Source organism: Nothoprocta perdicaria, unplaced genomic scaffold (genome assembly GCF_003342845.1).
Source record: "Nothoprocta perdicaria isolate Ctin4 unplaced genomic scaffold, notPer1 scaffold_557, whole genome shotgun sequence".
In the NCBI taxonomy this organism is placed as follows: Eukaryota; Metazoa; Chordata; class Aves; order Tinamiformes; family Tinamidae; genus Nothoprocta; species Nothoprocta perdicaria.
In genome coordinates this window covers 67,488-79,877 of record NW_020455818.1, presented here as the reverse complement: position 1 = coordinate 79,877, position 12,390 = coordinate 67,488, and the positions used below count along the sequence as shown (strand labels likewise).

The following is a 12,390-nucleotide window of genomic DNA, read 5'->3' as shown; positions in this document are numbered from 1 at the left end:
AGGAGGGGAGGCAATTGGGATAATGGGACACACGGAGCGGGATAGGGGGGATGAGGAGGCGAGGCAGGAGGGATAATGGGACACACGGAGCGGGATAGGGGGGATGAGGAGGGGAGGCAGGAGGGATAATGGGACACGCTGGGGCTCAGCCGGGCCCCCCGGAATCCCCTCCAGGGAAGGTGGCTCCAGCACCTGGGATGATTCAGGTTGGTTGGGATTGGGAGATGGAGCAGGTGGGAATGGGACGGGAGAACACGGTGCCGAATGCAGGGAGCAATGGGAAGCGGGACGCGGGCGCCCGGGTTCAGGGCACTGTCACGGGAACAGAGCCGGGATCCAGATCCCATCTTGTTCTGAGCCTTCCCGGGAGCCTCCAGCCCCTGCGGGCACCAGGGGGATCTGGGGCTCCCCAAGCAGCACCAAGAGCCCCGGGAGGCTGGAAAAAGCCGGAGCTGGAAAGGCTCCGAGCGCGAGGACAGAGGCCGATTGTGGGCGGCGGGAAGGGCCGCGGCGCCGCCTCGGGTTATTTTTCCCCTTCGGAGCAACAAGGCGGCCGCTGTTCTGCGGCTCCGGGGGGTGGATCCGGCGCCACCTCCGGATTCGCGCCGGACGGAGCCGCCTCCGGCCTCGCGGCGCTGGGATCCGCAGGGGCTTCGCGGCGCGGGGAGGAAGCCCGGGGGCCGAATCCAGGGAGCGGATCCTGGCCGTTCTTCCCAAGCAGGGAGCCGAGGGTTATTCCAGGACTCTCGTTGGCCAGAGCCACCTTCCTCATCCAGAGCCTGGGATGGGATCTGCAAGGAGGGATCGACGGGAACACGGCCACCCTTGGGTGGCAGCAGGACACGGGGGCTGCCCCTCCAGGACCCTCCAGATGGAAAAGCGGCTCCCAGTGGCTCCCGCTGCCCGGCCGGGAGGAGCGGGATGAGGAGCGCGACGCTTGAGGACGAGCGGCGACATTCCGGGGTATTTTCAAGATGAGTTTTATTGGAGGAAACAAAACAAACCAAAACCCCCCCAAATAATCAAGGCGAGGGGGTTACATAATAAAAGACGTCTCCCAGGGAGGCCACCACCACTTACAAATCAGTTCCATAGGAGATATTTTTGTACAAATTTTACAGGTTTGCTCCGGAACGTGGGAAACGCTGGGACTGAGGGTGGCCCAAGGGGGCAGGGAAACGAGCCCGAGCCCAGGGACGAGGCTGCGCCCGCGGTGTCACCTTTCCTTCCCGAAATGATCCATGGGGACCCTGCGCTCCCCCGGGAGAAGCTCCTCTCTGCCAAGAGGGTGACGGTCACCCCGGCCCTGTCCCCAGCACCTCCCTTTTGGAGCCCGTTGTCCCCGTGCCGCGTGTGACACGCAGGCGCCGAGCTGCCAAGGGGGGGAATTCTGCTAAAATTGCCCATTTGGAGACGGTGCCAATTGGGGCTGTTTCCCAGCGGGCTGGGGCGAGAGGGGTTCCAGGGGCGCCCTGGAAAAGCAGGCGCTGGACGGGGGCAGCGAAGGAGGGAGGAAGAGGAGGGAGAGGAGAAGGGGCCGCCCAGGGGCTGCCCGTGCCTGGGAGCTGGTGGGAATCGCGGCTCTGGGAAGGGCTGCTCCGTGGCGAGCAGGAGGCCGGGGCTGGGGAGCGAGGCCACAGGATGCGCAGCGCCCCGCTCGCTCCCCAACGAGGCACCGGGCACTGCCCTCCCGCCCTGGGAAAACCGCTTGGGAATGGGCTGAGCCCGGCGGGAGCAGCCGCAAAGCCCCGGCCCAGCAAGGGCTCCCCCATGGCACCGGCTCCATCCACCCGCTGCGCCCACCGAGCTCAGCCCTGCGCTCCGAGCAACTCCAAGAACCTCAGACTCCAAGTCCCTACCTTCAAGGTGATCTTTTATTTAAGGTAGCGTTGCAGAATTCATCCATTTTGTTTTGTTTTTTAGGCTAGCAAGAAGACGAGGGAGAAAAAGCCGGTTCTTCCTTGGCTGCCCTATTGCTCAAAGCGCTCGCGCCTCTCCGGAGCGCCCGGGCCTCCGGCCCCCGGGAGCGGCTCCGAGTCCTCGGCTCCGGAACGAGCCAGAGGTGCTTTCCTGTGAACAAAAGACCCCTGCACTTTTCTCGCTACGTTCTGTAGAGGTTTCTCCAGTTAGTTCAATACTTTAAAGACTGCAGCAGCATGCAAGAGGTTTCCTTTTTTGTACTTTGCATTTCGTGGGTTTTTTTTTGATGTTTTTGTTTTGTTTTGTTTTAAAAAAAGTTTAAGAAAGGTCTTCAGGAGATGTTGAGTTTTAGGCTTTATTTCGGTCTTGCCTGGACAGAGGTTTGGTTTTACTCTCCCGATGATCCCAGGTGGCAGCTGGTCAGGAGGCGGCGCAGGGCCGGGAGGTTTCTATTCGGCACATTCCTCGTCTTCGCCGTCCACCAACAGAGCAGCGTACTTGCTGGCGTGGCTGAACTGCTGCAAGACAGGGCCCAGAGAGACGGGGTTTATGTTAGACACCCGCCTAAAAGCCCTCAGCAAGGCATCAGATGTGTCTTTGGGAAGGAGCAGCTAAAAGGGGCCCATTCTGCCGCACTAGTGGGTGAGGCAGACTCGGGATCACACAAGAACAACCCGAGCAGCCCCAGCCCCAGCCCCAGCACAGGTCAACACTGCGCGAAGGCTAACTGGGGGTGCTGGGATCTGCTCGGTCTCAGCATTTGGGCTGTTCCCGCCTTGGTGCCTCCTGCCACCCAACGCTGCCCTTCCGGAGGCGCGAGGTTGCTTACGGAGGCTGGGTTCTCATCGAGTTTCTTTGGCTCAGAGGCAGGTCTTGGGTCATGATCCTTCCTGCTTTCTTTCCTGCAAGAACCACAGGCTGGTTAGCTCACTGGAGGTGGTCACGCTGTTAACGGGCTGCAGCTACACTCGGACGAGCCCGCTCCAAGGCACAAGGAGCCCCTGCAGCTCCCTCAGGGGTCTTTAGGTAGGCCAGGTCTTAATGCAATCCCGATCTGCGCCCAAACCCAGCAGCAGTGTCCGGGCACAGGGGCAGAGTCCCCCTCTGCAGAACGGAGCGGGAGGGAAGGCAGGCCTACGTGAGACCCGCCTCGGCAGGGCTGGGCTTGGCCATTTCCCGCTCTCCAGAGCCGGGGCTAACGTGACGGCCGCTCGGGAGCCAGCAGCGAGAGGCCAGGACCACCCACCTATCTGAGTCTCCTGGTCCACGGCCGGCGCTCCCGCTCCGGACCTTCGAGCCTCCTTCCTTCCCGCCGTCCGGTTTGTTCTCGTCTCCTGAAGGGGAAAGGCCCCGGGTCTCTCACTGTCCCCTCCAGGCACCGCGCGGGCGCCCAGAGCCTCCCCCGCGCCACGAGCTGCGAGCACCGAGCTCTGCCGGGCGCCACACGAGGGACCCTCGCGCCACCCCCACGCTCCGAGGGATGGAAACGCGCCCCGAGTGGGTCCCTGGAGCAAGTTTTAAGATCGCTTTTGCTTGGAGAGTCTCAAGTCCTGCGCCAGCTCCTCCTAGAGCTGGGAACGTCCTGTGTTCCCAGAGCCGAGCGCGGCAAACCCCTGCCCCCAAGCCCGTCTCACCTTTCCTGTGGGCACTCTTGGGAGGTATCCCGTCTTCCAAGGGCAGGCTCGGTGCCGTCTGGCTGCCACTGGGAATAAAGAGCACGAATCTCAGCCTAGGCAAGCGGAGCACTAACCCCCCGGGCCAGCCCAGCCCGTGGGGGCTGTAAGAGCCTCCGGGCACCAGGCATGGAGAAGGCCGAGGCCCGGGACACGCTCCAGCCCCGGCACTCACCTCGTAGGGGAGTGCTGCTCCGAATCCGAGCTCTGCGAGCGGCCGGGGGGGTTACTGCTGCGCTTCACCCACGCGTTCTCCTTGGGCGGAGGGGCAGGCATCACCTTGAGGGGCTGCTTCTCCTCGCGAGGCTTGGAGGTGGGAGACGGGGCATCGTCTTCTTTCGGGAAGGTTTCGTTCTCCAGAGACTTCTCGCTCTCCCTCCTTCGTGTGGCTGCAGGGCGGAGCGCGGCCGTGAGCAGAGGGGCGGCACAGAGCCTCGGCCTCGGCCCTGGGTGACCGGCAGGGCTGAGCTCGGGGCCACCGCGTCCCCGACTTACTTCTGCCCGTGGGGCCAGTCCCCGCACAGGTGCCGGGGGGGCCGGAGTTGCCAGTCTGCGAGGACTCGCTCCCCGTCCGCGAGCGCTCCTGGTTCTCCTCGCTCCGCCAGCTGGGATGCCTGTGCCGCAGGGAGACGCCTCACTGGGTGCTCAGGAGCACGTGGAGGGGAGTGTGTGCACGGATGGGGCTCCAAGGGGGTCCATAGCACCCTGGGAGGGATCCCCAGCACCACGAGGACGGAAAACCACAGCACAAAGGCAGAAACAAGCCCCCAGCAGCAGCAGCCTTTTGCCTCCCAGAGTGTCCAAGGGGCCACCGAGCCCCCTGGACACCGTCCGAAGCACCTGAGGGCCCATCCCACCCCCCTTCCCCCAGCACATCCCGGCAAAGCCACGGATCCTGCTCCCTGCCCACCTCTCGCGGGGCCGCCGCTCTATCCTCTTGTCATCCTCCAGCTGCCGCTGCAGCTTCTCCTGCTCCTTCTGCAGCCGCTCCTCCACTTCTCGCTCCCGGGCAGCCGTGTCCACGGGCTTGGCCCCGCCGAAGATGGACGCGGCGCGGCTGGACTGGGGCGCCGGCGCCACCGCCGTCTCCTCCTCCTTGGGCGCGCTCCTGGGCTTCAGGTTCAGTTTTGGCCTCTGAGTGGGACCTGCGAGGGAGGGGAGCGGGGCTGAGCGGGCGCGAAGCCACCCGCACAGCGCTCGGCCGAGCTGCTGGGTCTCATCCCCGGGCGCCCGCCCGGGCAGAGCCGCTACCTCTGTCCTCGCGGCGGAAATCATCCCGGCCGTAGTCATCCCGGGAACTCCACCTGTCCATGCGGTCGTCCCGCCGCTCGTAGCGGTCCTCGTAGCGGTCACCCCCTCCTCGGTAGTCGTCATCCCGGCGGTAGCCGCTGCCAAAGGCCCTCCGGCCACTGCCTATCCTTGAGTCGTAGCCTGCGGGAGGAGCGGAAGCCCCGGCCCGTTATTCCCGCCGTTCCGCCAGCACCGGGGCCGTGTGGGTGCAGGGAGGGGGGCCCAGGGTCTTTGCACAGCAAGGCCTCCACGCGTGGCCACACCAGGGCTCTGATAAGGACCAGGGCACACGAAAGCTGCCCAGAGGGGAAAAGAAGCCGTTCCCTCTTCCACAGCCCTTAATTACGAGAGGGAGATGGTGCCGGGCTGGACGTGTCCAGCTGTGTCAACACAGCGGGAGCGAAGCGCGGTGGGCAGCCCGGCCTGTCCCGCTCCGCCCGCGGCCTTCGCAGCCCCCTCACCTCGGTCGTAGTCTCTGCTGCGGTCGTCGTAGCGATCCCTGCCCCCAAAGCCTCGGTCCATATCCCGCCGGGGGCCATCCCGGTACCGATCATCGTAGCGGTCCCGATACCCTGGAAGGGGGAGCGGAGGGTACCGGGATGCACGCGCTGACACTCGCCGAGCCCTCCCAACGTGGCCTCGAGGGGCGCACACGGCAGAGACCCTCCTGTGCCTGCTCCCGCCTCGGTCACAGACCCTCGCCGAGCAGGCGAGTCTCGCTGTCCCTCTCCTCAACAGACCCATCTGCCCTTAACCACCACCTCAGCAGAGAATCTGCAGCATCCCATCGCACACAGCACCACAAAGCACATCTGCACATCGAGATAATGCTGATTTTCAGAGGAAACACGGGAAGCGAGGAGGGACTAGCCCTACAGAACGTTAGAGACTCCCAGGAAAGCTCTGGTTTGCAGAAGCAGGAGAAGCAACCACAAAATCCTGCAGGAAATGTGCTTGCCAGGGAAGAAGCGGAGGAAAGTGCTTGTGATTGTGGACAATCTGATCAGTCACCAGACAGGAGAGACGGGAAGCCCTTTTCTCGATGCAGAAACCTTCGGAGTTCCCTGAAGGGGGTGCAAATCCTTACACGGAAGCAGCACCCATCACCCTCGTGGCTGCAAACGGGTTTCCCCGTCCTGCAGCTCCCCTTGGGACGGGCCCCAGCAGCTCAGGTTAGAAATCTCCGCATTAGCGAGAGTGCCAAGGGGCAGCTCGGTGCCAACTCACTGTCTCCGAAGCTGTCGTCGCCCCTGCGGGGAGGGTAGTCGTCAAAGCTGTCGGTGTTGGCAGGCCGGGCCCTCCAGTCGCTCTCGAATCTCTCCGAGTCTCGGAAGCGATCCCGGTCCCTGCCGAAGCCGCGGTCGTCCCGATCTGCAGGGCAACAGGAGCAAACTGAAGCGTGCAGCCAGGCCAGAGCAGCTGTGACTGGAGAGCTGAGAGCGTGCCGTCCTGAGCTCAGCTTGGGCAAGAAACCCGTCAGTTAAAACACGCTGAGGACAACGCAGACTCTCTGGCTTCACCACTTTGCTCTGCTGTTCACGTTATCAGCTGGCACCGCCACCGCTTTGAAAAGAAAACAGCCCTCAATTAGGGAGATATGGACAGCACAAGGGTGTGGGAGGCACCGACACAACATTATTAGATAAGTTCCAGCAGGCAAAAACACCCTAGCCGGGTCCCTGGGCAGCGCGGGCAGGAGCTGAGCCCAGGCGCTGGCCTGAGAGAGGTCTGGCCCCAGCGCCGAGCCTGACGCGAGCTCAAACCACACGCAGGTTTGCTGCAGCAGCAAGGTTAGGCTGCCAGTTAAGCCGCCCGTATCTCGAGCGCACAGCAGACCTGTCTAAAGAGAGATTTAATCTAGATCTAAAGGGAGATTTGTCTCCCTTTAGTCAGGAAAATTCAGCTGTTCCAAAAATCCAGCACAAGACGCAGGTACCGAGGCAGCCCGTGACCCAGGGCGAAACTCACCTCTATCCTGAGCCTGATCAGCAACATCCACTCGTATTCTTCTGTTCCCTAGGGACTGAACACAACGCCAGGGAATCAGCCTTGCAGTGTGCACAGCTTTTACAGCACGGGGGGCTCTCCTGGGGATTTTAAGGCCTAAAAAGGGCTTTTTCCCCCACTTAGGCCCTTCTCCAGCAGCAATAGCTTCCCCTCTGCAAGATACATCTTCAACACACGGGGTTGCTCAGCAGCGGGGGCCCCGTGCGTGGTGTGCAAGGGTGACCCTTGGGGACCCCTACACCCCGGGGCTCTCCCATCCGCTTCCAACTCACCTCTTCATTGAGGCTCAGAGCCTGGAGCAAGGAGTCTATGTCTTCAAATTCAGCGTATCCAAAGCCTTTCAACCTCTCGGGATTGGTGGGCTCCCGGGGCAAACGCACAGCACTTATCTGCAGGCAAGCACAAGGGGCAAGCGCTCGTCAGACTTTGGCTCTCTGCTCCTCAGACGCCGCTTCCAGCCCGCTGGAAGGATCCAGTTAGTGGAGACCAGGGAACACATCAGGCCTCTGAACGAATCCCCTCAGCAAGGAGCAGGGAAAGCAGGACTAACTCCTTCAAACACACTACAGCTTCCTTTAGGCTGGGCTGCTGCCTGCAGGGGACACGTCCACTTCCATCCACACAACATTTGTGCTTCAAGCTCTCGGCATCGCTCCCCGGCTCTGCACTAGTGCCTGCTACAGCCTTCCCTCATCCGGGTTAAGCTCCCAGAGCGTGGCTGCTCCCAAAGGAAGGGAAGCGGCAGCCCAGGATGCTCACAGCATTCCCTGAAGGAAAAGCACCACGTGAAGAGCCATCCCCTCGTGGCAGCAACAGGAGAGGCTGCACAGGGAGCTCCAGGGAGCGATGCGGAGCAGGAGACGGTTCTGCAAGTGGGAGAGCAGGAGCAAAACAGGGATGTAGGGACGGAGAGCGCGCGGACCCCGAGAGGGCAGCACAGCTGCCAACACCCGGGCAGCCCCGACGGGCGACTGAGCTGCTCGGAGCCCCACAGCCAGGGCAGCGACCTTCCGAGGAGGGACCACTGCTCCGCTCCCCTCCTTCACGCTCCCCGTCTCCTTCCTGAACTGTGAAAGCTGCAAAATGTCTGTATTTCCAGTCTGCTATTCCCAGCCACAGGGCAGGCAGCATCTCGAGTGAGCTCCAACTGGGAATCTCCTTTGGATTCACATCCACCACGCGTGTGCGGGAGGCATCAGCCTCCGTTGATTCAGCTGCTTTAACTAAGCTGGGCTCAAAGCTCCGCTGCCAACTCTGCTTCGCGCGACAGAGCAAGGGACATGTCCCAACAAGGGATGTTCCCCCGGGATGAGGGGAGTCCCAAGCGATGTGGCACTTGGCAATTCCGGACACAAAGCCGGGATTAAGACTGGCCTAGGCCGCTCAACTCACTCATAGCGCCCTCACTCTGCACCCAGCGGGGTAGGAACAGGGATTGCAGCACCCAAACTGCGGGAATTACGGTGCACGGCTCCCTGCTGGACCCCGGGCCGGCAGGGAGCCGCCCCAGCCGCGTGCCGAGGCCTTACTCACGTTGAGTCCTCGGAAGAAGTCCTTGATGGATTCTTCCGTCACGTCATAGGGCAGGTTTCCCAGGAAGGCGGTGTAGGGGGGGGACTTTGGGAGGCGGCTTCTGTCTATGTTGGGTTCCCGGGCGGCCCGCGGGGCGGTGGGCAGGAGGGAGCGGTCGATCGGAGGTGCCCGGTACACGTCGTCATCGTTACTGTGCCAGGTGGTGGAAACTGAGAGAGAAAGCGGGCAAAAGTCACCCGAAACGAACGCGAGGGGAGAGCAGCTAAACGGCACGGCCTCCCCGGCCCGCGCGTGGACAACTCGGGGCAGCTCAGCTGCTCCACAACCAAGGAGCTCCGGGCTAAAGCCCTGCGGCTAATCTGATCTGGCTGAACCGTCTGACAGCCCAGAAACAAAAAGGCAGCAGGTTTCCATGTGTGGAGGTTATTTTTCCCCCAATTCATGCAAGAAAGGGGCACAAAAGGCACGAGAAGGTGCTGCCGAGGGGAGTTCCTCTGTGCCGTGACGCGGCTCCAAAGCTCCCCATCCGGCTCCCGGTCTCCCTGCGGGAGCTGCCGGCCGCGGCGCCGCCTCCCGCCCGGGCCGCCCTCTCTGCCCTGCGAGCCCCGGGCACGGCGAGGACTTAGCTCCTTCGCAGAGCTTAATTATTAACCCAGGAAAGAAACCACTAGCGAATTTCACGGTGCTTCAGCGTTTTATTTCGGAGCATCGGCTGGTGAAGGATACGCTCAACTGCCTCCCCACCAGGCGGGCAAGGCCATTAGCAGGGGAGTCAGCAACGTTTTACAGCCAGGCTTCTCCCCCAGCTGCTTAAGAGACAGGGGGAGAATCCACCCGGCTCCGCACGGCGCTGCCAAGCGCAGCGAGGAAGCCCCAAAGGGAGAATTTCTTCGCTTTACGCTGCAAGCCAGGGGATTTTTTCCCAGGGTTTTACTGTGAAAAGGGCTGCCCGGAGGCGCACGCGTCCGAGCGCTGGGACATGACAGTACCATCTCCTTCCAGGTCGTCTGTCTCGTCGGCCCAGCTGACGGGCTTGGGGATGTAGGTGGGCCCGCCGCCGCCGCCGCCATCCTCCGCCAGGAAGTCCGTCAGAGTCAGGGTCTTGCCCTTCTTGTTCTTCTTCTTAGCTGCCGAACACAGGGGGAGAGAGGGATGAAGGTGAGTAACGTCCCGGAGGAGCCTCCTCCTGCCTCAGGGAGGGAACAAGGGCAGCCCGAACGTCCTGCGGGCGCTCGGAGCTGCTCCGGGGCGACCGGGAGCAGCCAGGAGAGTATCCCAAAAGCAGAAGGGATGGGAAGGCAGCGGGAGCTCGTGGCAAAGCTGAAGAGGCGACACCAGCCCAGGCCGAGGGACATCCGCCTCTGGGCCTAACCCCCCAGCTCCCTGGGACAGGAGCTGGACATTCCCGCAATCCTCCCCTGCAATTCCCAGTGGACAATGGCTCGCCGCCTTCCGGCGCTGCCAGCCCATTCACCAGGAAGCCCGGGCTCGGGCTTGGGCCTGGCAAAGGCCTGTGATGGAGCAGGATCCTCCGGCGAAGACAGGGGAGCTCCCTGTGGATCCCCGCGAGCTTTCCCAGCCCCGCTCACTGGAACGGGGTCCTTGCACTGGAAGGGCTCCAGGCTCCAACCCAACACCCGTCCCGATGGCTCCGCGCTGCTTCGCAGCTCCAAACAGGGCTGGAGCCCACGGTCCCCATCCGTGCGCAGCGGGAAAACGCTTCCCGAGCCGGGATGTGGGGGAAGAGCCTCCACCCGAGCACAAGAGCCGGAGCCCCCCGTGCGGCCAGCAGCCCAAGCAGCAAACGCAGGCGGCTCGCCGGGCAAAGGCCTGGCACGCTCAGCGGCTGCTCCACTCAACTGCTTCCCCATTCCCGCAGGATCGGGGACAGTCCGGCTCTGCAAGGAATCACCACGGCTCCCGACGTGTTTTTTAGAGGCTGACGCTTTGCGAGCGTCTGAAAACAGCCGTGTACAGCGACAGGCTCCAACTTCGAGCAGCTCCAGGGGAGCCGGGCTATTTTTAGGAAGCTGGGTGCGATGCCGTTACGAAATTCAGGGTTTTTCCTTCTGGGAAGTGTTGCTGCCCCCCCGCGGCCGGAGCCCGTTTCCTCTGGAGCGCTGGGGAACAGCGAGGATTACTATTTGGGAAGAGCAAACACTAAAGCTGGGCGCTGTTAGACGTCGCCCGGGTGTCCCTTGCCAGCCTCCTGGCAGGGGAGCCGCAGAATTAACCGGTGGAGATGCTGCAGTGCTGTTAATTAATGTATTAATGTAATGATAACGGAGCTTTACAGGCTCCTCAGTGTCCATCCCTCGTTAGGCAGCGCTCGCTGCGCTCGGCCGGCGCAGGGAGGGAACGGGCAGGTGAAACCAGCAGCGAGAGACCGTCCTTCCTTCCAGCGCTGCGTCTCCCGAGCACCAGCAAGAGCCACGAGTCTCCCCTGCGCGAACTCGGCTCGCAAAAACGACGGTGAGAAGCGGAATTTGCACCTGCAGCCCCTTCCTAGCCCTCAGACCTCCCCGTCGTGGCCTCTCCTACTCCTGTTTGTCCTCAAAGTCCAGGATCCAGCTGGGAAACCTCCTGCTGGACACTGCCAGGAGCTAGTGCAGCCTGGCTGCTCTCTGGGCATCTCCAGCACCTTCCACAAGAGGAATTCCCGCCTGGAAACGCCAGGGGAGTTGAGTGAGCAGCAAAAGGGCAGCGCCCAAAGGAGCCAGGTCAGCAGAGAGCGGTCCCGCTCCCAACACACCTTCCTCCTGCATGGGAACGGGTGGCGCCGGCACCCGCGAGGGGGGAATCGGCCCCCACCCCCGCCCCACCCAGCCCCCCAGTTCGGCAGGGTCTGGGAATGGGGGGGACGGGGACGGAATCACAGTGGTGACACTGTGACTTCACCCCGCGACTTCACCCACCACCGCGGGGAGGAAAACACCCCGAAACAGCGGCCGCTTCCGCGCGGATTTCCATTTCCCGCGTCCTCCATAAGGCCCAGTCTTTGTAAAGTTATTAAAAGGATCCTATTAAAGCTATCTTATCTTATTAAAAATATTACGGATCTTCACAAAGCCAAATCAGGCGGCTATCGGGACAGAGCACTGCCAGCCGGGCAACCCTTTGGAGGAGAAACTCCAGGGAATGGGATGTCAGGCATGGACCAAAACGCCAGGAGAGCAGCCGCAGCCTGGAGAAACGAGGCCAAAACGCTTCATTTGAGGGGAAAGGCGGCCTTTAAAACGGACACGGAGCCGCTCCGCTCCTCCCACCCACTGCAAGGAGCTTTTCCGGACACCTCCAACCTCGGGGCTGCCTTCGCCTTGGACCTGAACCCCAGGAACCCCGGGAACGCGTTAGATCAGGAGCTGCAGCAGCTCCCGACCCGTCCGCCTCGCAGCCTGCAAAAAGGGATCTGTTAATAAGCCCGAATTTCCAAAGCCATCCCGGGCTGCTCCCCGGCTACACCACGGCGAAGCAAGGAGCCTTTCCCTGGGGAAGAGAATCCCTGGGGAAGAGAATCCCTGCATCCAACCCGCTCCTTAGGAGCCCTTCCGCGAGCGGCGCCGAACCCCGGGATGTGGTGCCGGGGCGCTGCCCTCGGCGCCGCACGACGCGGCGATTTGGGGAGGATCCAGCGGGCACGAGCAGCATTCCCGCTCCGGCCTGCTTTGAGGTTTTCCCGCAGGGAAAGCCTCGTTCCCGCAGCAAACGGGCCGAGAAGCCTGCGTTTGACTCACAAAGAATAAGCAGAAAGGGATGAAAACCCGGGGAAATGTACCCGGAATTCAGTGCTGTGGAGAGGGGAGGAAAGACCCCGGCGGTGAGAAGGGGCCCCTAAATCTCCTATACATTAAACGGCCCGGGGAGGGGGGGCCGCGTGCGAGCCGCGCACCCACGTGGGTGCCGCCCTGCCCTGCCCCCCCGCCCCGCCCGCGCCTGCGCAGTGACGCGGCCCGCGGCTCCCTCTGGC

General features: G+C 62.7%; 1 protein-coding gene across 2 annotated transcripts in view; it reads right to left on the bottom strand.

The window, feature by feature from the left end:
• Positions 1–1,852: 1,852 nt before the first annotated feature.
• EIF4B (eukaryotic translation initiation factor 4B) overlaps positions 1,853–12,390 on the bottom strand; it is a 10,965-nt gene continuing 427 nt past the window's right edge. Inside the window, exons 2-15 of one of the 2 annotated variants that reach the window (XM_026048598.1) lie at positions 9,413–9,550; positions 8,424–8,632; positions 7,163–7,279; positions 6,852–6,906; positions 6,111–6,254; positions 5,345–5,455; positions 4,845–5,024; positions 4,504–4,738; positions 4,089–4,207; positions 3,769–3,982; positions 3,555–3,622; positions 3,167–3,254; positions 2,750–2,822; positions 1,853–2,438 (exon numbers count right to left, since the gene is read on the bottom strand). In XM_026048598.1, coding sequence (XP_025904383.1) covers positions 2,370–2,438; positions 2,750–2,822; positions 3,167–3,254; positions 3,555–3,622; positions 3,769–3,982; positions 4,089–4,207; positions 4,504–4,738; positions 4,845–5,024; positions 5,345–5,455; positions 6,111–6,254; positions 6,852–6,906; positions 7,163–7,279; positions 8,424–8,632; positions 9,413–9,550 — 1,820 coding nt within the window. In that variant the 3' untranslated portion in view covers positions 1,853–2,369. The remainder of the gene's footprint in view (positions 2,439–2,749; positions 2,823–3,166; positions 3,255–3,554; positions 3,623–3,768; positions 3,983–4,088; positions 4,208–4,503; positions 4,739–4,844; positions 5,025–5,344; positions 5,456–6,110; positions 6,255–6,851; positions 6,907–7,162; positions 7,280–8,423; positions 8,633–9,412; positions 9,551–12,390) is intronic. The other variant, XM_026048599.1, reaches the window with a different exon arrangement.